Source organism: Muntiacus reevesi, chromosome X, assembly GCF_963930625.1.
Source record: "Muntiacus reevesi chromosome X, mMunRee1.1, whole genome shotgun sequence".
Classification (NCBI taxonomy): Eukaryota; Metazoa; Chordata; class Mammalia; order Artiodactyla; family Cervidae; genus Muntiacus; species Muntiacus reevesi.
The window spans coordinates 147,603,243-147,628,793 of NC_089271.1; the positions used below are offsets into that span (position 1 = coordinate 147,603,243).

At 45.9% G+C, this 25,551-nt stretch overlaps 1 protein-coding gene across 1 annotated transcript in view; it reads left to right on the forward strand.

The window, feature by feature from the left end:
• Positions 1-508: 508 nt before the first annotated feature.
• Positions 509-25,551, forward strand: part of LOC136154762 (PAX-interacting protein 1-like) — an 85,757-nt gene continuing 60,714 nt past the window's right edge. Inside the window, 3 exon segments of the mRNA XM_065916918.1 lie at positions 509-582; positions 21,252-21,429; positions 21,476-21,625. Of these exon segments, the coding sequence (XP_065772990.1) occupies positions 509-582; positions 21,252-21,429; positions 21,476-21,625 (402 nt within the window).

A 25,551-nucleotide genomic window follows, 5' to 3' on the forward strand; every position in this document is an offset into this window, starting at 1 on the left:
GATACAAGTGGTAGACTCGGGTACTCAGAACTCCGGCTCCTGGTGCAGCATCTCCACCAGGCCCTGGAACGTGAAGTGCCCCCGGGATCTGCGGAATGGCAGCGACTGCGCCACCTGACTCTCCGGCAGTGCTGGGCTCTCTGGGATCAGCCATGTCGCTGGAGCTGGCAGGGACTCCTCGACTGACGGTGTCTCCAGGGCCAGCTGGGTCGCCAGGGCCATCGCGGCCACCAGCACCATCCGGCACACTTTGGGCGCCATGTGCTGTGCCCATTGCAGAGGCCACGGCGCCTGCGTCTTCATCGGCTGCCCTCATGGCTCCTCCACCGTGTGCCTCAGACTCCATCTTGAACCGCTCTGCCCCGCCCTCCGTGGCGGGAAAGACTGAACCGTCCCTACAGAACCCAGCCCTGTGATGAGACCTGCAATTCAGGATCGGCAGAGCGCCTGAGGAAACACATCCTGGTTCTGCCTCACGATTGGTTCCCACCGACCGTTGGTTCCCGCGATGACTGCAGGCTCTCGGGCAAAACGGCGCCCCCTGCTGAAACGTCACATGTTTGCGCGCCATGTCGCCCCAATGTGAGTGCGCAGACGCCCACCCACGTGGTCTGGGCTTTCTAAGTCAACCCTGCCTCAGGCCAGAAACCTGGTAAATGGCTCAACCGTGAGGCCTCTGGGTGGCGCTCCACTCTTTAGTGTTGGGGCAACTCCTCAGTGTGCATGCTCAAAAAGACCCTGCCCCACTCCTCAGGGCATGTGACTGTTTCCAGTCCAAGCAGGGAACCTGGACACATCTCTCCCTCAGGGGCCCTCTGTCAGGTTGGGGGGACATTTGTAAGAATAGTCATGCTGTACAAGGGAGCTCACTAGACCTAAAATGGACTAGAGGGCAAGGGGCTAAGCCAAACGATCCACCAGCGTCCTCCCTCTGCCCACTCCACATCTGTACCTGTGCTCTTCATCTGTAGTGAGAGCTAATACTTCTTACAGTCCATACGCTGAACTTGCAGATGTTCAAGCTGGGTTTAGAAAAGGCAGAGGAACCAGAGATCAAATTGCCAACATCCACTAGATCATCAAAAAAGCAAGAGAGTTGCAGAAAAACATCTATTTCTGCTTTATTGACTATGCTAAAGCCTTTGACTATGTGGATCACAATAAACTGTGGAAAACACTGAAGGAGATGGGAGTGCCAGACCACCTGATCTGCCTCTTGAGAAACTTGTATGCAGGACAGGAAGCAACAGTTAGAACTGGACATGGAACAACAGACTGGTTCCAAATATGAAAAGGAGTACATCAAGGCTGTATATTGTCACCCTGCTCATTGAACTTATATGCAGAGTACATCATGAGAAATGCTGGGCTGGAGGAAGCACAAGCTGGAACCAAGAGTGCCGGGAGAAATATCAATAACCTCAGATATGCAGACGACACCACCCTTATGGCAGAAAGTGAAGAAGAATTACAGAGCCTCTTGATGAAAGTGAAAGAGAAGAGTGAAAATGTTGGCGTAAAGCTCAACATTCAGATCATGGCATCTGGTCCCATCACTTCATGGCAAATAGATGGGGAAACAGTGAAAACAGTGGCTGACTTTATTTTGGGGGGCTCCAAAATCACTGCAGATGGTGATTGCAGCCATGAAATTAAAAGACACTTACTCCTTGAAAGGAAAGTTATGACCAACCTACACAGCATATTAAAAAGCAGAGAGATTACTTGGCCAACAAAGGTCCATCTAGTCAAGGCTATGGTTTTTCCAGTAGTCATGTATGGATGTGAGAGTTGGACCATAAAGAAAGCTAAGCACAGAATTGATGCTTTTCAACTGTGGTGTTGGAGAAGACTCTTGAGAGTCCGTTGGACTGCAAGGCGATCCAACCAGTCCATCCTAAAGGAGATAAGTCCTGGGTGTTCATTGGATGGACTGAGGTTGAAGCTGAAACTCCAGTACTTTGGCCACCTGATGCAAAGAGCTGATTCATTTGAAAAGACCCTGATGCTGGGAAAGATTGAGGGCAGGAGGAGAAGGGGACGACAAAGGATGAGATAGTTGGATGGCATTACTGACTCAATGGACATGGGTTTGGGTAGACTCTGGCAGGTGGTGATGGACAGGGAGGCCTGGCATGCTGCGGTTCATGGGGTCGCAAAGAGTCGGACACGACTGAGTGACTGAACTGAACTGATACGCTGTTTCATGTGCTTTCCATGTGTTCATCCATCAAGTCAGTTTTCAGAGAGTATTGCCATGTCGGTATCCTGTCTCTCATGAGGCAGGTCTCCTTCACACAAATCACACACACCCACTCTCTCGCCAACACCAGCGGCTCAAAGTCTTGTGCATTTTGGTTTCTGCATTTCTTAAAACTATGATGACTGTAGTGCTTCATCAGGCACTGGACTTAAGTTGGGTGTGAATGGTGAGATCTGCAAAGGAAAATGATGATGCCAATGACAAATAATGTGTGTGACAAGAGAGTGACAGAAGTATGAAGGAAAGACACTGTATGATAGAATGAGTTTCTCAGAAACCTTACCACTGTGACATGTGCATGGTTTTTAGTAAGTGTGACAGAGGGAATGTGTGATTGGGACATGAATTTAAAACAACAGAATGTGACGGGAAGAGACTAAAGTGCAGATGATACTGATAGCGGTAGCAAACCCCCAAGATGATAGGTGATAAATTAATGTGTACAGTGAATGGTGAATGGTGCCACCGGATTCATGATCTCTCAAGGAGAACATTTAATTCTAGAACCAAGAGACACTGTTGCCATCACTCAGTGCTTTGTGTAGTAGAAATTTTATTAAAGTGAATTTGATAGAAAAAGCTTCTGACATAGATATAATAATGGGGTAGAAAGAGAATGTGGTTTGCTAGTTTAAGCATTGCATTATATACTTTTCTGCTAGCTGCTGAGAATAGATAAAAGAATGACTCAAGTCTATGAAAATTTTGCCCAGACCCTTTCCCATAAACGTACACCCAAGGATGACATCAACAGGATATTAACCAGAAGAAATGGGTTAACCCAGAGTTCAAGGCCATGGAAGTTTTACCCAGACCTTCTCCCATAGCATAGGTCCTGAGCTCAAAAAAGCATGTCCTTTAGCAAGATTCTGCTGCCTACCAGGCCTTCGTGTCAAAGGAAAAAGAATGTGAAAAAGAAAGAATGTTCACCTCCTCCTTAAAGAGCCTTGGTCTCCCTAGCAACCTGGCTAAGATAACTCGCTCACAGATACCATGACAGGATGAGTTTGTGGCACACTGAGTGTCAGAGAAAGAGTCTAGGAGAGATCGGGTGTGAGAGAGAGTAAGTGTGATGGAAAGAGCATTATAGAGTGACATAAGAATATGACAGAAAGGGTGCATGTGACACATAATCTGACTCAGTATGAGAAAGCAAATCTGAGATATAATATTTACAGAAGAAAATGGGTCTGGCACACATGTCAGAGTGTGTGTGACAGGCAATGAAGCTGACTGTGGGAGGCAGCAGCCTGGGAAGGTGGATCAATCCTCAGGGCCCATGTTTCCCTGAGGGTGGCCATCCCCAGGTCTCCGCCAGTTTGGAGGAAGTCAGCAACTTGACTTGGCTCAGATGCCCAAGCCATGTTCTTCCTAATGAGTTTCATCAGCAATAAAGCTGATAATTAGGTTGAAACACATGCAAGGGGGATGTGTCAAAGGCTGCAGATGGTAGGCTGGACCTGTTTGAAAGGAGTGGGAAAGGACTTGAAGCAGGCGTGAGTGGATGGTGTCAGTGAACTCCTTGTAGAGAAAATGATTCACGTGGTCCAATTTGTAAGTCAGTTCAGTTCTGTCACTCAGTCGTGTCTGACTCTTTGCAACCCCATGAACCGAGCATACCAGGCTTCCCTGTCCATCATCTTTTCACAGCTATTTGGAAGGCCTCCTCAGACAGCCATTTTGCTTTTTTGCATTTCTTTTTTTGGGGATGGTCTTGATCCCTGTACAATGTCATGAACCTCTGTCCATAGTTCATCAGGCATTCTGTATATCAGATCTAGTCCCTTAAATCTATTTGTCACTTCCTTTGTATAATCATAAGAGATTTGATTTAGGTCATACCTGAATGACCTGGTGGTTTTCCCCACTTTCTTCAATTTAAGTCAGAATCTGGCAATAAGGAGCTCATGATTTGTAAAGCCACACACTTTCTTTCAGACTTTGGAAAGACAGGTGGCACTAGTAGTAAAGAATCTGCCTGCCAATGGAAGAGACTCAACAGACACAGGTTCACTCCCTGTGTGGGCAAGATCCCCTGGAGAAGAAAATGGGAACCCGCTCCAGTATTCTTGCCTCGAAAATCCCGTGGATGGAGGAGCCAAGCGGGGTCAAGCTCATGGGTTGCAAAATGTAAGACACGATTGACACACACACACACACACACATATACTTTTAAACCAGGAGGTTAGAGAAGTGGTTACAGTTCAGGACAGTGCAAGATAAAACATGAGGAGGATTTCCCTGTGTGTTCAGTGGATGGGAATACACCTGTCAGTGCAAGGGACACTGCTTCGATGCCTGGTCTGGAAAGAGTCAACATGCCATGGAGCAACTGAGCCCATGCCCCACAACTACTGAGCCTGTGCTCTAGAGCCCATGTTCTGCAGTAAGTGAAGACATCGCAATGAGAAGTCTGTGCTCAGTAACTAGAGTGTAGATGCCACTGGCCACAACTAGAGAAAGCACGTGGGCATCAACAAACACTAAGCACAGGCAAAAACACATGAACAAAGTCAGCATGACAACAGGAGAGCAGGCCAGCTTCTCTGAGTAAAGAGCAGTGCAGAGCTGGGCTAGGGATCCTTTACAAAAGCAATTGGGAAGTAAAGCCTCGAGTCACTTACAGATGACTAAATGAGCTGTCTGTCGAAAGCTCCCCTGTGGGTGCTACAAATGGGGAGCCATGAGCTGATACTGTTACAGTTTTCATTGTAGGTTTAGAAGATATTAATAGGTTTTCACCCTCATCCCTGGAGACAAATCATGTCAGGGCAGAACCAGTGTCACATGGGTATGAGTAGGTGTGGACACTTTGGTCAGACATGTGGGAGGAAAGACCAAAGAAGGTACTGAGAAAGGGTCTAGCATGTTGAGTTCTGCTGTTGTCCATCCCACAAGTGGAAACTCATGTATTAACCAGACCCAGCTGAAGGTCTGACATTAGGGCAGAAGGAGAGTCAGTGGGACGTCTAGGTGGCTCTGACGACACTGTGAGGACACCCTCATACATCCCCACTGAGTGGATTGGTCACAATTTCCCAGGAGCAGAAATGCTGGAGTTCACGGATATGCAAGCTTCACTGGAGTCAGTCGTGCCAGGCTGCTCCCTTGTATGCTGACCCATCTTTACTCCTAGTGCATCCTGTGACCTTTGAGGGTTTCCTCTTCTGTAACTAGCCTATTTGTATTCTTTGCCCATTTTCACAAATCATAATTGTAGCTGTCTTCTTGATGATTAGCAGGATATTGAAAATAAATATCAGTATATTCTTGATTTAATCTGCTATGGGATTAAAACAATGTTTAGGAAGTACTTCCCTACTCCTAGCTCACAAGGATATTTTCTTACATTTTCTATAGTAGCTTTATTTATTTGGTAACTTAAGGAAAAAGTTTTCCTGGACACTGTTCCAGGCCTCTGTGGAAGTTCCAGTCCAGCCAGGACAGACTGTCAAGAAATGAAAAAAACGATGACACTAGGTAGCCTATGGGAAGGTGGTGAGAACTGTGGCCTGATGTGCAGCAGGAGAAAAGAGAGGGAGCACTTGGAGGAGTGGTATTCCATTTTCAACCAGGTGGTTGGGATCGGCTTTGTTGTGAAGCAAAGACTGAGTGAAGACTTGAGGGAGGTTTGGGAGTGTGAGGAGACCAGTGAGGCTGGAGCAGAGTGGGTGAAGAGGAGAGCAGCAGGACAGGGCCCGAGAGCTTACAGGGAGGGGCTAGATGTGTAGGCCTCAGGGGACATGCTGAGGGCTTGTGCTCAGAGTGAAGAGGGAGGTGGTGGAGGGTGGCTGTGGGTTGGATTGTGCCCCTCAGGAGACGATGCTGAAGTCTCAAGCCCTGGAGACTGTGAATGTGACAAAATCATGCCATTTTGAAAAATTCACTGTGGTTTCACTGTTTCATTTCTGGCATTAATAAAAGTTATAAGTAAGAATCATGACCTAAGTGTCCTCTTATAGGACAATAATTTACAGAGGTGAATAATGACCTCTGATAAAAGCTTGGAAAACATTTTGAAGGTTCAGTGATGAAAATAGACTTCCCTGCCATTTTCAAGTACAACAGGACTAACCTGACTCACATGGAATGCCCCACATCCATGTTCTTTGCTGCAAGTGGTTCAGCAGGTGGCTGTAACAACACTGCTTCCGGTCAGCCAAAACACGTCCTTTTTCTGGGTCAGAAACTAGCTTCAGTAGTTGGCAGTAAAATCAACGGCCCTGCCAGATACCGCAGATAAGGTGACCTTCAATACTGACATTAAAAATCAACAGCAGGGGTCTGTTGTACCCTCACCTCACTTCTCCCCATGGCTGGTGCTCCCAGCTGCCCTGGGTGCCGGATCAGCAGCGTCTCTAGGACATGATGTAAGGCAGGGACAACCAGAGTAATCGGGGTTTGGGTTTGGGGGAACCAGGCCAAAGGCACAGACCCTACAGCCAAGAGGAATCCTGGTGCTGAGGGAAAGGAGGAGAAGCCACGGGAACTTCTTCACCATGGTCAAGAATTAGGCCGATTACCACGAACGGTTTTACCTGACACTCCAGACCTAGCCCCCGATCTAAAGAAGGGTATGTTGGCCCAGAAGGCTAACCTGAGATGAAAGGGCCAGGAAACCTAACTTGAAGGTCTCTGAACTCCAGGTCCCTTGAGCACTGGCCCGTTACTCCACCAGGCACCTCCCTAATTTTCCAGCTTTCAAGTTTATTTTCTTGACCTGAAATTGCATTTATTATTATTTATTTTAATTGTGCCATTTGTTTTTATAAATTATATTTTTGAGACAGAGTGGCACTATGCAGGCTAGAGCAGGGGGCCTGATGGGAGAGAGCAGAACTGAGACACAGACCCCTCCCACATGGGCAATTCACTGATGGCAGATGGGGCACTGGAGAGCCTAAGGGACAGGGTGGCCTTTCCAGTCAAGGCTGCCAGTGACTGGAACTCTACAAGGCCAATTGTGAACCTGACTCCACTCTGGCACCACACACGGACATAGCTTCCTGGGAGACCTCTGTTTGGAAGGCAGGGCAATCAATGGAACATGTCCCTTCTGCTTGATCTAAGTCATTTGTAAATTATACTGTATTATAGAAGGGGATGAACAGTGTGGGGAAAATCAGGGTGAAGAGGATTGACTTCCCACCGGGCTGTGGGGAGGGTGGTGGCAGGAGCAAGTCAGGTGAGAAGATGAGGCCTGGGCAGATTTGGAGAAGATTGAGGTGGCCAGGAGCTATATTTGAGAGTGTAGTCAAGGCAGGGAGAACAGACTATGCAAAAGCACTAATTCATCAGAAAACCTGGAATGTTGAAGGTGCAGCCAAGAGGCCAGTGTGTTCGGCATGGACTAAACAAGAGTGAGCATAGCAGAGGAGATACAGAGGCAATGGGGTTCACAGATGAAAATGTGGGGCCTTTCTGGGCATTATAAGCACCTCTGCCTTATATTCTGAGTGAGAATAAAGCCAGTGAAAGGAACTGAATAGGGGAGACATATGTGGCTTACATTTTGAAAGAAAAGATCACTGTAGCCAGTAGAACTGCTGGGTGCTGGTGGCTGAGATACTCAATCACCGTCACCCCCAGGACCATTGCCTCCATCCCTGGCAGCAGCACCTGCCTCCCTCCAGTGCACAGGGTCAGAGCTCTCTGGGTTCTATCACAGCAGTCTCTATTCATGCACATGGAGGAACAGGAAAGGTTGTGCCCTGCCACTGGCTTCAAAGATCCCCTTAAAAGTGGCCAAAATATATGAAGCTCAGGCTGTGAAAAACCTGGGCATCAGGCCAGGGAGGATCAGCAGTGACCCCTGGGAACTGAGACACGGAAGAGACAAGCTGTGCAGCTGTCCCAGCTTGCTGTCTACATAAACTGCCCAGGCCATGTCCTGTCGGTCCCCTGGGTGTTGAGGGGGGATTGCAGAGCACAGGCTATTGGAGCTGGCAGGTGGCAGAACAGAGAGGAGATGGCGGCAGAGGGAGGAGAGAACCCTGCACATGGGCAGAGAGTCTGCTGGAGCCATAGCAGAAACTCTTCATTCAGGTGACATCATATACAGGACTCAGAGGGATCTTGTCTCAAACTTCCACCGATCAAACCTTAAGGCAAGACTCAACAGGATCAAAGTGTTTCTAGGTAAGTAAACAACATTACATTTTTTAAAGTTGTGGAATATACCTAGGGAAAAATATACCCATCACCCAAGGAAAACAGTATGCCAAGAATCAGAAATATCCAAACCATCATGAGGAGAGAAATCAATTGATAAAAGGCATCTCTACTGGAAAGGAAAAAGTAAAACTATCTGCAGACAACATGATCGTCTATGCAGAAAATCAAATGGAATTTACAAATTGTTGACAAGAACTAATCAGTGAATTTAACGAGTTTGTAGAAAAAAAGATTTGAGTGTGAATTCCCCACACCGAATTACTCAACATAATTGTCCCAGCACTTTTCTTCACTGACTTGAAATAAGTCCAGTCAGCCAAAAAATTCTTATTTTAGGGTACCTAGATTTTTTCTCTCTTCATGCAAACTAAGTTTTTTATTTTAGTAGGAAACCAAGCCAACTGTGACAAGGATGTTGGGAAACCAAAAATCTGGTAGCAGGTATATTTTCTGAAGAGAAGTTGTGTTTAAGAGTCTTAAAAAAAAAGAGTCTGTTTCCTGTCTTTTGTTATGTTTTGCTGCATCTCATGGTTTGTAGGATCTTATTTCCCTGCCATGGGACCAAGCCATGCATCCTGGAGTGGAAGCCTGGAGTCCTGATCACTGGACCACCAGGGAATTCCCTGTGATCAAGAGTCTTAAAAAAGAAATAAAGTAGTAAACATTTAGTTCAATATTTCTAACTTTTGGAATATATTAATACTTTAAGGAAAGAACCATCAATGGAAAGAATTATATACATGAATTGCACTGAACCATAAACCACATTAATAAAAAACTGGAAACAACTTAAATGTTCAATAGTTACATTGTTATTTTTGTTATTTTTATTTAAAGACTCAATTTTAATTTTTTGGCCACGCTACATGGCATGTGGGATCTTAGTTCTACTGCCAGGGATTGAACCTGCAGCCTTTGCACTGGAAGTGGAAAGTCTTAACCACTGGGCTGCTTGGAAAGTTCCCAATAATTACATTATGATGAATCTTATATCTATTCAATAACACATTTTTGAAGAGCTTTTAGAAAGTGGAAAAGCTAGTATATTAAATGAAAAAAAATCAGGAGAATATTTAATGCTAAACTTGATAAGATGAAAAGAGGGGACAGCAGAGAATGAGATGGTTGGATGGCATCACCGACTCGATGGACATGAGTGTGAGCAGGCTCAGGGAGGTGGTGATGGACAGGGAGGCCTGGCGTGCTGCAGTCCATGGGGTCCCAAAGAGCCGGACAGGACTGAGTGACTGAAATGAACATTACATGCTGTTATAAATTTATTTTTTTTTTACATGCTGTTATAAATTTAATGTGCAAGTACAACTAGAAAATATTATTTAATTTGATAACATTTAGTATTGAACATAGGGCTCGATTTTCATTTTCCTAAATTGTTTCAATTACCTTGTCCTACTGGAATAATGAAATTTCAAAACCTTCCATCTAACACTAGAACAAAGATATAAAGTTTTTTTTAAATTCCAGAAGTGCATTAGCTGAAAAGAAACTGAGACACAAAATAGTAACTTAGATTTATTTTCTGCTGAATAAACAGTGAAGCATCCCACTCCTCAAGCAGCAGGGAAAGAAAGCAAGTGAACCAAGAGATACCAAAGGCCAGTACAGGCAAAAAGATAAACTCAAATAACAAAGTGGCGATTACTTGATAACAAAGTGGCATAGTTAGAATTCCCTATGCCTCGCCCAATAGGGGACACAAGGTTAGGCCTCAGCCCCTTTCCTCAGCTGAGGCTTGGGGAGGTGGGAGCCCAAGGCACCGAATGTTCTGAATCACCAGGGAAAGCTGATCGGGTTGATGGAAAGTCAGATGAAAGCAAGGTCTTCAGCAGTCCATCTACTAAAAGCGGGGAAAATAAGGTTAAAGGGGAGATCATTCCTGTAAGTCCAGGGTACCAGCCTCCCTCCTTATACCAAGCCCCTCAGTGTCTCCATCACAGCACTCTTAAGAAAGCTCAGACCATAGCACCTGCCGCCCCCCCCCCCCCACTCCCCAAGGCAAACTCTTCTAGAACTGACAAAATTAGGTCACTGCCATTCACTGCAAATTCCTTCCAAATCAATCCTTGGTGGTGTTGGGCATCTGGGAGCAGAGATCTGTAAGCCTTAAGGCACTCTGAGTGTGCTGGGTGAGACACGGTTAAGGCATCGTCCATTACAGAATTTGTTGTATCTCGGGCTTCCTCACACCTAAGAGGCCCGTTTTTACCCCAGGATGCCCATGCTCCCAACCACAGCCTGTGACCACCTTGAGCTGCCTCCCTAACCCTTCGGTCCATCTTCCCCACCCTCCAGGCTCCTCGGGCCTTGACAACCTCCTTTCCTTCCAGGCTGCCCACTCCTGCTGCCCTGAATTGCCCCGTGCTCCCTTCTATCCCTTCGTCAGGCTGCCGGCAAGTTTCCCACCACCATACCACTGACCGTGCCCAGGGAGGCTCCATGAAAAGGATACAGCACCACTTGTCCACGTCTAGGCCTTACAGCCAAGGGCGCTACATCTCCAGCAGGTCCTAGGCCACCTGGTGCCCGCTCACCCCGGGGACGAGCTACAGCAGCTTCCATCGCCTCTCTTCCTCTGCCAGGCCCACCCCGGCCTTCTGGGGCCCGGTGACCATCCTCACCTTCAGCCCTGCCTGAACCATTCTGGGAAGCAGGTGTTCTGGAGCTATGCTGGTCATCTCGGCCCTCTGCACCACCTGCGCCACCACCCGACGCCTGCATGGCTGCCACGCGTCTCCCTCAGACGCCAACATAAGATGCAGAGAGACTGAGCCCCTCACAAAGTCACCCACCTTCTATGTAAGGACGCCAAAAGTGCGCCTTCACAGGCTCCCCTCAGGGCTTGTCCTCCTCACACCAGATTGGTTACCGCCCAGACTGCCCGGCCACCCACCCATGGGCCACTATGGAGACCCCGTGGGGCTGGAGGGACTCGGCTCCTTCACAAAGCCACACTCACTTCAGGTGCCCCCGATGCACTTGCACACACAGGCTGCTCCAGTGCTGGCCTAGACAGCGTGGAACAGATCCCTCCAAGTGTCCACAGGGACACCACCAAGACACAAATGACGGCTTTCCAGGCTCAAGTCCTAAAGCTAGTTCCACAATGCAACTTTGATTGCTCCAACATATGCCATAGAAGGATCTCACTAGAGTAAGGTGGGATTAAGGGCGAAGGACCAACCCACCAGCGTCCCCCCTCTGCCCACTCCATATATATGCCTGTGCTCTTTGACTGGAGTGATAGCTCGCATTTCCCATGGTCCATGAGCTTTCATGTGTTCGTCCATCACGTCAGTTTTCAGACAGTATTGCCATGTCAGTATCCTGTCTCCTATGATGCAGGTCTCCTCCAAACAAATCACAAACACCCACTATCTCACCAACAGCAGCCTCTCAAAGTCTTGAGCATTTTGATTTCTGCATTTCTCAAAACTGTGATGACAGCAGTGCTTCATCAGGCACTAAACTTGAGTCTGAATCGTGAGATCTGCAAAGGAAAATGATAATGACAATTATGAATAATGTGTGTGACACAGACAATGACAGAACTATGAAGGAAAGTGAGTGTATGATAGAATGAGTTTCACAGAGAGTTTACCACTGTGACAGGTGAATGCTTTTGAGTGAGTGTAAGAGAGTGAATGCATGATCAGGACAGGAGTTTAAAAGGACAGCATGTGACACAAAAGACTTAAATGCAAAATCCATGACAGAAGGAGTGTATGGCAGAATGTCAGAGATACAGTCTAAGATAGGGTGTGAGAGAGAATAAGTGTGATGGGAAAAGCATTATAGAGTGACACGGGAATATTACAGAAAGAGTGCATGTGACAGATACTCTGAATAACTATGAGAAAGTAAATGTGAGACAATATGTGTGAAATAAAATGGGTCTGTCACACATATCAGAGGGTGGCAGGGAATGAACCTGACAGTGGGAGGCAGCAGCCTGGGAAAGTGGGAAACTTCCAGATGTCCAAGCTGAGTTTAGAAAAGGAAGATGAATTAGAGGTCAAATTAGCAACGTTCTATGGAATATAGAGAAAGCAAGGGAATTTCAGAAAAACATCTGCCTCAGTTTCCTCAACTATGCTAAAGCCTTTGACTGTGTAGATCAAGACAAACTGTGGAAAGTTCTTAGAGCGATGAGAATAGCAGACCATCCTGCCTGTCTCCTAAGAATCCTCTCTGCAGGTCAAAAAGCAACTGTTAGAACCCTGTATGGAAAAGCTGACTGGTCAGGATTGAGAAAGGAGTATGACAGGGCTGTCTGCTGTCACCCTGTTTGTTTAACCTATATGCTGAGCACATCATGAGAAATGTCAGGCTGGATAAGTTACAAGCCAGGAGAGAAACACAGCTGGGAGTAACATCAACAACCTCAGATACATGGATGACACCACTCTAATGGCAGAAAGCAAAAATGAAATAGCCTCTTGATGAGGGTGAAGGTGGATATTGAAAGAGTTGGCTTAAGACTAAATATTAAAAAACTAAGATTATGGCATCTGGCCCCATTACTACATGGCAAATAGAGGCAGAAAAGGTGGAAGTAGTGACAGATTTCCTCTTCTTGAGCTCCAAAATCACCCTGGATGGTGACTGCAGCCATGAAATCAGAAGACAATTGCTTCTTAACAGGAAAATGATGACAAATCTAGACGGGCTATTGAAAACCAGAGAAATCACTCTGCTGACAAAGGTCCATATACTCAAGGCTATGGGAAAGACTAGAGATGTCTTCAAGAAAATTAGAGATACTAAGTGAACATTTCGTGCAATGATGGGCTCAATAAAGGACGGAAGTGGTATTAACCTAACAGAAGCAGAAGATATTAAGAAGAGGTGGCAAGAATACACAGAAGAACTATACAAAAAAGATCTTCATGACCCATATAATCACAATGGTGTGATCACTCACCTAAAGGCAGACATCCTGGAATGCAAAGTCAACTTGGCCTTAGGAAGCATCACCACAAACAAAGCTAGTGGAGATCATGGAATTCCAGAAGAGCTATTTCAAATCTTAAGAGATGATGCTGTGAAACTACTGCACTCAATATGACAGCAAATGTGAAAACTCATCAGTGGCCACAGGACTGGAAAAGGTCAGTTTTTGTTCCAATCCCCAAGAAAGGCAATGCCAAATAATGCTCAAACTACTGCACAATTGCACTCATCTCATACACTAGCAAAGTAATGCTTAAAAATCTCCAAGCCAGGCTTCAACAGTATATGAACCGTGAACTTCCAGATGTTCAAGCTGGATTTAGAAAAGGCAGAGAGACCAGAGATCAAATTGCCAACATCTGTTGGATCATGAAAAAAGCAAGAGAGTTCCAGGAAAGCATCTACTTCTGTTTTATTCACTATGCCAAAGGCTTTGACTATATGGATCACAACAAACTGTGGAAAATTCTTCAAGAGTTGGGAATACCAGACCACCTGCCCTGCCTCCTGAGAAATCTGTATGCCAGTCAAGAAGCAACAGTTAGAGCTGGACATGGAACAACAGACTGGTTCTGAATTGGGAAAGGAGTACATCAAGGCTGTATATTGTCACCCTGTTTATTTAACTTATATGCAGATTGCATCTTGTGAAATGCTGGGCTGGATGAAGCACAAGCTGGAATCAAGTTTTCTGGGAGAAATATCAATAACTTCAGATATGCAGATGACACCACACTTGTGGCAGAAGGAAAAGAGGAACTAAAAGGCCTCTTGATGAAAATGAAAGAGGAGAGTTAAGAAGTTAGCTTAAAACTCGACATTCAGAAAACTAGGATCATGGCATCTGGTCCCATCACTTCATGTCAAATAGATGGGGAAACAATGGAAACAGTGAAACAGTGACAGACTTTATTTTGGGGGCCTCCAAAATGGTAATGGTTGCAGATGGTGACTGTAGCCATGAAATTAAAAGACACTTACTCCTTTTAAGAACAGTTATGACCAACCTAGACAGTATGTTAAAAAGCCAACAAAGGTACATCCAGTCAAACCTATGGTTTTTCCAGTAGTCATGTATAGATGTGAGAGTTGGACTATAAATAAAGCTGAGCACTGAAAATTTGATGTTTTTGAATTGTGGTGTTGGAGAAGAATCTTGAGAGTCCCTTGGACAGCCAGGAGATACAACCAGTCCATTCTAAAGGAAATCAGTCCTGAATATTCATTGGAAGGACTGATGTTGAAGCTGAAACTCCAATACTTTGGCCACCTGGTGTGAAGAACTGACTCATTTGAAAAGACCCTGATGCTGGGAAAGATTGAAGGCAGGAGGGAAAGGTTACGACAGAGGATGAGATGGGTGGGTGACATCACTGACTCAGTGGACATGTTTGAGTAGGCTCCGGGAGTTGGTGATGGACAGGGAAGTCTGGCGTGCTGCAGTCCATGGTGTCACAAAGAGTCAGACATGACTAAGTGACTGAACTGAACTCATGGTCTTCTCAGTAATCACAAATGATTATGAGAGCTGGACCATAAAGAAGTCAGAGCACCAAAGAATTAATGCCATCAGACTGTTGTGCTGGAGAAGACTCCAGAAATTCCCTTGGACAGCAAGGAGATGAAACCAGTCAATCTTATGGGAGACCAACCCTGAATATTCACTGGAAGGATAGATGCTAAAGCTGAAGTTCCAAAATTTTGGTCATCTGATGCAAAGAGAGAACTCATTGGAAAAGATCCTGATGCTCGGAAAGGTGGAGGGAAGAAGGAGAAAAGGGTGTCAGAGGATGAGATGGCTGGACAGCATCACAGATGTAATGAGCATGAACTTGGACAGACTCTGGGAGATGGTGAGGGACAGGGAGGCCTGGTGTGCTCCAGTCCATGGGGTCGCAAAGAGTCAGGCGTGCCTGGGAGACTGAACAACAACAGCTGCTGAAGCCACATTCTTCCCAATCAGTTTCATCAGTAATAAAGCTGATATTTAGGTTGAAACACATGTCAAAGTAGATGTGTCAAAGGCTGCAGATGCTAAGCTGGACCTGTTTGAAGGGTTGGGAAAGAACACGCAGCAGGCATGAGTGGATGATGTCAGTGAACTCACTGTAGGGAAATCATTCAGGTGGTCCAATTTGTAAAGCCATGCACCTTCTTTTGGGCTTTCCTGGTGGTGCTAATGGTAAAGAAGCCACATGTCAATGCAAGAGACACAATAGACACAGGTTCAACTCCTGAGTGGGGAAGATCCCCTGGAGAAGGAAATGGGAACCCACTCCAGGTTTGTTTTTCCCCATATGGATATTCCACAACCATTTGTTCAATAAGACTATTCTCCTCTCCTTTGAATTATCTATACTCCTCTGCTGAATATCCACTGACCACATACATATGTCTGGAAATGCTTCTGGACTGTCAGTCTTGTCCCATGGATCCATAGCTCCAGTACTGGACATGCAGAGTAAGTTATGAAATTAGGCTGTGTTAGTCTTTCAGTTTGTGCATAGTCACAATTGTTTGGGCTATTGGCCACTTCTGTTCTCACATAAATTTCAATATTAGCTCATCAGGGAATTCTCTGGTTGTCCAGTGGTTGAGACTCTACCTGACAATGCAAGGAACACAGGTTCAATCCCTATTCTGGGAAGAGCCCACAAGGTACAAGGCCACTAAGCCCGAATACCGCAACCACTGAGCCTGTGCTCTAGAGTCTGCCAGCTGCAACTACTGATGCTGGAGTGACTAGAGCCTGTGCTCTGCAACAAGAGAAGTCACAGAGCACATCCACAATCACCACAACTAGAAAAACTCCATGTGTGCAACAGCAAAGACCCAGTCCAACCAAAATTACATAAACAAACAAACAAATCTTTTAAAAAGAATCTGCCTCACAATGTGGGGGATATTGCTTCCATCTCTGGTCAGGGAACAAAGGTTCTACATGCAGTGGAGCAACTACTGAGACTGGGCATCGTGACTAGAGTATCTGTGCACTGCAACAAGAGATACTGCATGACACAATGAAGGTTCCATTCCCCAGATTAGATCTGATGCAGCAAAATAAAGAAAGTAAATATTTGTTTAAGAAATCAACTCATCAATTTCTACAAAAATATTTGCTGGCATTTTGAGGGAGTCTACAGATGAGTTTGGGGGAAACTGAGGCCTGGACAATATCAGTTCTTCTCATCAGACATGATTGAAGAACATGAATGTGATACATCTCTGTATTTTTAGGTTTTCTTCAATTTCTCTCATGGTTTTCACACGCAAATTTGTGTGTGACAAATTTTCTTAAATGGACCCTAATGTTTCATAAAGGGAAAGGAGCCCTGTGTGTCTGGATCCAAGCAGGCAACGGGATATGAGAAAGGGAAGTTATGAAGCCAGAGAAGATGCAGGCTGGAGCACATAGGACTTAACAGGCCACTGAAAGGCTGTGGCTTGAACTCTGAGAGGGAGCCTTCTGGAGGATTTGGAACTGAGTAATTACAGGACCTGACAGGTTTTAAAGCAACCTGGCAGCTTCAGTAGTCCATGTATGGGGTCAAATTTAGCTGAATTTTTCCAAGTTTGCTGACAGAAGAAGGAAGAATCAGATGAGAGTCCCATCCCCCTGGTGAACTGACTTCACCATTCTGGGCCAGTTTGGGGAGCATTGTCTATAAAGGGCTGTCCCCAGTGCCCCTTCTCCAGCTTTTGCCCTTTCCTCCATCTGCCCATTGTAAATACTTCCCTCCCCCATTGGTGATTTACCAACAAAAACTCTCATTTGTCTCCTTTTTTACCATATGGCTTGGTGGTCTCTTAGCTATCCCTTAGCGAGATCCTATTAGCAAGAGAGAGAGCGAGCGAGTCCCTTAGCAAGAAAATTAATACATAAAACTGTGGTACCTCAATTCAATAATAGTGAAGACTTTGCTATTACAAAAAAAGGAAGAAATCAATAAAAAATAACCACCTTGGTTTAAGCCAAAGGAAGAATTTCTGGGTCTATGTAACTACAAGGTACAGAGGTAGTTTTTGTCTTCAGGCAAGGTTCAGGCAAGGCTGGATCCAGCATTTGGTTCTCTGAGATCTGCCTTCTTGTTTCAGCTCCCCTTCTGTCCCTTGCCAGCCTGCCTCCCCTACAGCTCCCAAAGTGTCGCTGGTTGGATGTTATCACCATGGCTGGAGGAAAGCAGTGCTCTGATGAGCCACCTGCCCACTCTGGGAATCAGAGGTGAAGTCAACTCTATGATAATCATAATGGGTGAGAGAAAAGGAAAGGAGTGATTTCCCAGGGTGACAGGAGGATACCAGAACCGAGAAGGAAAATGGATGCCAAGTGACAAAACCCATAGATGTGCTTGAAGTTGGTGTAGACTTTTCCTCAAATTCAAAAATCAATTTTTATTTTTTTTAAAGTGAGATAGGAAAGATTCTTCATTAATGCAAGCATGGGCCCTGCTACTGACCCTCCCATCAACTTCCATCCCCTGACTCTGGGGGTCCACATCCACTTTTGGGGGTGTCATCCTCCCAATGCTCCCTCACAGACCTTTGCTTAATTAAAGTTTCTACGGAAGTGTTTTTTTTTCAACAGGGAAATGGAGCAGACCATTATTTTCCAAAGCAACATCATTTCAAAAGTCATGACTGTTTATGAAGTTATTTAATCAACAAGGAAACCTAAATACTTAAATGTTTTTCCCTAATGTCCACTGATGACATTGACAGTTGAGGGGGATTCATGCTGTGTGATAATACTCAGCATTATCCCACATGTTCATATGGTCAGAATGTACTGAAAGACAGAAATATGCAAGACCCAGAATTCTGCAATTTGCTTTCATATCTTTCCATATTACTTCCCAGCTATCTGATTTGCTCTCTGATTGCCACATGTTATTCCAGCAGGCTTGACTTCCCCTGATTTACTCAACATCTCCCCCTGGATTTACATTCTACCAAATTTTCACAGTGACAAACAATGCAGTAATTAATACTATGGTCGATTCTGCCTTGCTCACATATACAAGAATTTTCCTATGATAGACTCCAAAAGGGGGTCAAAGGATATGTGCATCTTAAACGTAATAGAACGTGCCAATGAAATGTCCAGATAGATTTTACTACCACTCTGATACTGTATAAGGGTCCTTGTTTTGGCTTCCCTGGTGGTCCAGTGGTAAAGATTCTGCCTGCTAATGCAGGGCACATGTGTTCAATCCCTGGGCTAGGAATATCCCACATGCCTGGGGCAGCCAAGCTCGTGTGCCACAACAACTGAGCTCACCACTATCTAAAGTCTGTGCTCCTCGACAAGAGAAACCTCTGCAATGAGAAGCCTGAGCACAGCAATTAGAGAGTAGCCCCTGCTGACTGCAAGTACAGAAAACCTGCACACAGTTAACAAGATGCAGTGCAGCCAAAAATAAAGAATTTTCATAAATAAATTGTTTTCATAAATAACAGTTTTAAAAGGAGTCTTTGTTTCCAACTATAGCCTTCTCAGACATTGATGATTTCAGTTAATTAAGTTCATCCTACATTAAGATCTGCTCTGGTCATACAAAGTCAATCTTAATAAGTAAGACCCAAAAAGGATCAAACTGTTTCCAAGCAACTTAACAGGATTCCAGAATAAAGCTCAAGAATAAGTTTAGGCACAGAAATATATTAAGCATGCATGGGAAATGTGATATTGCTTGGCATCCAATCTAAAATTACCAGGAAGCAAAGAAGCAGGAAAGTCAAATCCATTAAAACATAAATCAGTGTGTTGTTGTTCAGTCACTCAGTCGTGTCTAACTATTTTCGATTCCATGAACAGCAGCAGATCAGGTTTCCCTGTCCTTCACCATCTCCTGGAACTTGCTGAAACTCATGTCTGTTGTTGTGATGCCATCCAACCATCTCATCTTCTGTCATTCCCTTCTCCTCCTGCCTTCAAAATTTCTCAGCATCAGAGTCTTTGCCAGTGAGTTGGCTCTTCACATCAGGTGGCCAAAGTGTTGGAAGATTTCATTTTAACAGAAATCAGTTAAAATCCATTAATTAGAAAGGAAAAAAATAAATGTGCATGTATTTACAGACAAAATGATTGTCGAAGAGGGAGTTCAATGGGATCTACAAAAGAGCTATTGCAATTAATTAGTGAGTTTAGCAGGGTTTCACGATACAAGGATACTCTTGAGAGTGCTTTGAATTGCAAGGAGATCAAACTAGTCAATCCTAAAGGAAATTAGTCCTGAATATTCACTGGAAGGACTGGTGCTGAAGCCAGAGCTTCAACACTTTGGCCAGCAGATGCCAAAAGCTGACTCACTGGAAAAGACTTGTGATGCTGGAGAAGATTGAAGGCAAAAGGAGGAGGCCACAGAAGAGATGGTTAGATAGCACCAATGACTCAATGGACATGAATCTGAGCAAATTCCAAGAGACAGCGGGGACACAGAGGCTGGTGTGCTACAGTCCATGGGATCGCAAACAATCATCTGGGCACAACTTTAGAGACTGAACAACAATAACATTCTGGTGTTTTATATATAAATTGAACTATAAAACTAACAAAATATTCCAAAATTAATACTGAATGGCAGTACACAACTTTCTTATTTTCCCACTTCTTACATTGTCTTCTATTATGTTGTACTCCTTGAATACCTGGATCTCAGAACCTCCCCTCCAACTAAAAGACAAATGCAATATTAGGAAGTGAACACATTAAAAACAAAGTCAGAGACAGCACAGTAGCTCAGTTTTATTTTCTGCAGTTAACAATCACCAAACAAACTAAGTGGACCCTGAGCCCTGAAGCAGCAGCACAAGCACTAGATGAAGCCCCATCAAACTAAATCAGAAAGCAATGTGCTGGGGAAGGATACTTGAGGCTAGGGCACATAGGCTAGGTTTAAGCCCCTCTTCTGTGATGAGGCTTAGCATAAAGTGGGGGCACAAAGTGCTGCAAGGTCCGCATCACCATGGAAAGCTGGTCCAGACAGAAGGCAATGGACGTCTGGAGCAGGCCAGGGTCTTCAGCAGTCAATTGTCTAAAAGGGAGGGAAAATGAAATTCAAGTTCCCGCCAAGAAGGAGGAAGAGGAGCATGCCTTCCCTCTCTCCCCGCACACTGACAAGCCCAGAGCACCACACTTCTCCTCTAGGCTTAACCCTCCATTATGGCTCCTCCTGGGCCGAGATTGGTCACCGCCCTCCACTCCCTCCCCGGCCCCAGCCCCGGCCCCGGCCCCCTTTAGAACTGACAGAACCAACAGGCGGCCATTAACATCGAGGTCCCTCCGAATCGGCCCTTGCAGTTGAGTACGTGGAGTCAAGAAGTGGCGGGCGATGTCCGCCTCCTCATGCGATGCGAAAGACATAGTGAGGTTGCTGGTGGAAATATGGTTAAGGCACCATCCGCACTAGTCATTTGGCTTGTACGTCAGGCTCCCTGCTCATGGAGAACCGCTTTCTCCCACAAGGCCACCACTGGATACCTTGGATATCACTGCCCAACCCTCTGGATCCCTTCAGGTTGCTTTCCTTCACCACTATCCTCTGGCAGCCAGACCACCTCAGACCCATACCCTCCAGCCCCCCAGAGTACCCTCCTCCCACACTTTAGGCCCTGCCACCTGCAACTCCCAAACCACCCCTAGCCCACACCCCAAACCCTGCGGTCGCCCGGCCCACTGGGGCTCCTAGAATAGGATACAATTGGAGGGCTCGGTTACTCAGAACTCCGGCTCCAGGTGCAGCATCTCCACCAGGCCCTGGTGCGTGGGGTGCCCCCAGGACCTGTGGAATGGCACCGGCTGCATCACTTGACTCTCTGGTAGCACTGGGGCCTCTGGGATTAGCCTTGTCACCGGAGCCGCCAGGGACTCCTCGACTGACGGCATCACCAGGGATAGCTGGGTCGCCAGGGCCATTGCGGCCACCAGCACCACCCAGAACGCCTTGACCACCACCTGCTATGCCAGCTGCAAAGGCCTCGGCAACTGCGTCTTCATCGGTTGCCCTCGTGACTCCTCCACCGTTTGCCTCGGACGCCATCTTGAACGCTCTGCCTCTCCCTCCGCAGCGGGAAAGACTGAACAGTCCCCACAGATATCTGCCCTGTAGTGAGACCTGCAACTCAGCAGAGCGCCTGCGCAAACCCACCCTGGTCCTGCCTCACGATTGGTTCCCACCGACAATGGGCGCCCTGAAGCTTCATGCGTTCACGCGCCATGTAGCCCCAATGCGCGTGCGCAAACCCATACCCACGTGATCTGGGCCCTCCAAGTCAGGGCTGCCTCAGGCCGGAAACCTGGTAAATGGCTCAGCCGTGAGGCGTCTGGGTGGTGCTCCACCCTTTAGTGTGGGGGCAGCTCCTCAGTGAGCATGCTCAAACAGACCCCGCCCGACTCTTCAAGTCACTTGACTGTTTCTGGCTCCAACCTGCAAACTGTGCATGAGCTCCGGTCGCTGTGCATTTCCAAGTCTTTGCTGCTGCCAGCCTGGCTACATTCACAGGTGATCATCCTGCTGAGAGCAGGTCCTTGTCACTGACTTCCGGAAGGGAATTGGGCACCCCTGGGTCAGGGCTGGTCTATCCCTCTGGTGCCCCACACATAGGTCACGTCAGTGTAAGTGCGTCTGTGTGCATGAGCACATGGGCGTGTTCATGGATGTGTTTGTGAGAGAGAGCACGGGCACAGATTCACACACATAGGCATGTGCATGTGTCTGTTTTTGGAGGTGTTTGAGCATGGGCATGTATGTTTGGGCAAGAGAGAGCGTGTGGTCAGGTGCATGCACATGGGTGTGTGAGTATGCATGCCTGTGTGTGTGCCAAGAGAGAGTGCCTATGCACAGGTGCCTGCTCATAGATGTGTGTGTGTGTGTGTGTGTGTGTGTGTGTGTGAGAGAGAGAGAGTGCCTGCACAGCTGCATGTACATAGGTGTGTGCATCTGTGTATGTTTGAGAGAGAGAGAGCACTTGAACAGGTGCATGCACATAGGCATGTGTATGTATGAGAGAGAGGCAGAGCGAGCACACGCTCAGGTGCTTGCACATGGGCATTTATGTGAGTGCCAGAGGGAGTGTAGTCAGATGCATGCACATGGGCATGTGCATGTGTATGTGTGTGTGTGAAAGAGAGAGCATGGGTCAGATGAGTGCACATGGGTGTCTCCATTTGTGTGTGCTTGCACAGGTGCCTTCACATGGGAGTGGGTGACCTGGCTCTGGAGTCCTGAGACTAGGGATGTGGAGGGGGCTGTGCCTGCCCACCTGGGGAGGTAAGCGGAGACTTCTGTTGGACTTACTGAGGATGGCATGGGGCTGGGCCACCTGGGGCTCCAGGTACACAGACTGCAGGGACTCCAGGCTGGGGACTTACTCCAGGTGCCCAAGAAGCACCAATGATACTGGCTGGATTAAAGGGCTGTGGGAAAGGCAGTGTCCCCCAAGACACCCCCAGTCTCTTGGCCCTCTGCTGACAACTCTCAGGGGCTTTCCCTCCCGAGGAACAAAGTCTTGGGGCTGGAGGTGCCAGGGGCCCTCAACTGGGAGGTGACCCTATGTCTGTTGGCCTGCTGGGTGCTGGTCTGCGTCTGTCTGGAAGGGGGTCAAATCAATAAGCAAGGTACAGCTGGGGGTGATGAGGGGCTGGGGCAGCACTGCTTGGGTGTGGGGTGTGTATGCCAGGGAACCGCTGGTGCCACAGAAGGTGGCTGGATCAGGGTCACTGCCCGATTGAAGTACTGCAGGTACTTCAATCAGGGCACTTGATCCCCAACCCCTGGCTGGATAGTCCTCTCCATGGCCCTCCAAATCCTAGACCAGCAGCCTTCCCCCACCCACAGTGGAAGGATTAGATTTTCCTGCATATCATGTTAGTGGTAGGAGTTTTGTAGATTACCTTGATCATATTAAGAAAGTCTGTCTGTAGTCCTAGTTTTCCAACAGTTTTAATCATAGTGGTTGTTGAGGATTGTCAAATGCTTTTTCGGCATCTATTGAAATGATCATATGGTTTTTCTCCTGTGTTTTCTTTTTTTTTTCATTTATTTTTATTAGTTGGAGGTTAACTACTTCACAACATTTGAGTGGGTTTTGCCATATATTGACATGAATCAGCCATGGATTCACATGTATTCCCGATCCCGATACTCCTCCCACCTCCCTCTGCACCCGATTCCTCTGGGTCTTCCCAGTGCACCAGGCCCAAGCACTTGTCTCATGCATCCAACCTGGGCTGGTGATCTGTTTCACTATAGATAATATACATGTTTCGATGCTGTTCTCTCAAAACATCCCACCCTCACCTTCTCCCACAGAGTCCAAAACTCTGTTCTGTATATCTGTGTCTCTTTTTCTGTTTTGCATGTAGGATTATCATTACCATCTTTCTAAATTCCATATATATGTGTTAGTATGCTGTAATGATCTTTATCTTTCTGGCTTACTTCACTCTGTATAATGGGCTCCAGTTTCATCCATCTCATTAGAACTGATTCAAATGAATTCTTTTTAATGGCTGAGTAATATTCCTTGGGGTATATGTACCACAGCTTCCTTATCCATTCGTCTCCTGATGGGCATCTAGGTTGCTTCCATGTCCTGGCTATTATAAACAGTGCTGAGATGAACATTGGGGTGCATGTGTCTCTTTCAGATCTGGTTTCCTCAGTGTGTATGCCCAGAAGTGGTATTGCTGGGTCATATGCAATTCTATTTCCAGTTTTTTAAGAAATCTCCACACTGTTCTCCATAGTGGCTGTACTAGTTTGCATTCCCACCAACAGTGTAAGAGGGTTCCCTTTTCTCCACACCCTCTCCAGCATTTATTGCTTGTAGACTTTTGGATAGCAGCCATCCTGACTGGCGTGTAATGGTACTTCATTGTGGTTTTGATTTGCATTTCTCTGATAATGAGTGATGTTGAGCATCTTTTCATGTGTTTGTTAGCCATTTGTATGTCTTCTTTGGAGAAATGTCTGTTTAGTTCTTTGGCCCATTTTTTGATTGGGTCATTTATTTTTCTGGAATTGAGCTTCAGGAGTTGCTTGTATATTTTTGAGATTAACCCTTTGTCTGTTGCTTCATTTGCTATTATTTTCTCCCAATCTGAGGGCTGTCTTTTCACCTTGCTTATAGTTTCCTTTGTTGTGCAAAAGCTTTTAAGTTTCATTAGGTCCCTTATTTTTGCTTTTATTTCCAATATTCTGGGAGGTGGGTCTTAGAGGATCCTGCTGTGATTCATGTCAGAGAATGTTTTCCCTATGTTCTCCTCTAGGAGTTATATAGTTTCTGGACTTACATTTAGATCTTTAATCCATTTTGAGTTTATTTTTGTGTATGGTGTTAGAAAGTGTTGTAGTTTCATTCTTTTACAAGTGGTTGACCAGTTTGCCCAGCACCACTTGTTAAAGAGGTTGTCTTTTTTCCATTGTATATCCTTGCCTCCTTTGTCGAAGATAAGGTGTCTGTAGGTTCGTGGATTTATCCCTGGGCTTTCTATTCTGTTCCATTGATCTATATTTCTGTCTTTGTGCCAGTACCACACTGTCTTGATGACTGTGGCTTTGTAGTAGAGCCTGAAGTCAGGCAGGTTGATTCCTCCAGTTCCATTCTTCTTTTTCAAGATTACTTTGGCTATTCGAGGTTTTTTTTTTTTTTTTAATTTTATTTTTTAAATTTTTTTCAGTGGGTTTTGTCATACATTGATATGAATCAGCCATAGAGTTACACGTATTCCCCATCCCGATCCCCCCTCCCACCTCCCTCTCCACCCGATTCCTCTGGGTCTTCCCAGTGCACCAGCCCCAAGCACTTGTCTCATGCATCCCACCTGGGCTGGTGATCTGATTCATCATAGATAATATACATGCTGTTCTCTCAAAACATCCCACCCTCACCTTCTCCCACAGAGTTCAAAAGTCTGTTCTGTACTTCTGTGTCTCTTTTTCTGTTTTGCATATAGGGTTATCATTACCATCTTTCTAAATTCCATAGATATGTGTTAGTATGCTGTAATGTTCTTTATCTTTCTGGCTTACTTCACTCTGTATAATGGGCTCCAGTTTCATCCATCTCATTAGAACTGATTCAAATGAATTCTTTTTTAATGGCTGAGTAATATTCCATGGGGTATATGTACCACAGCTTCC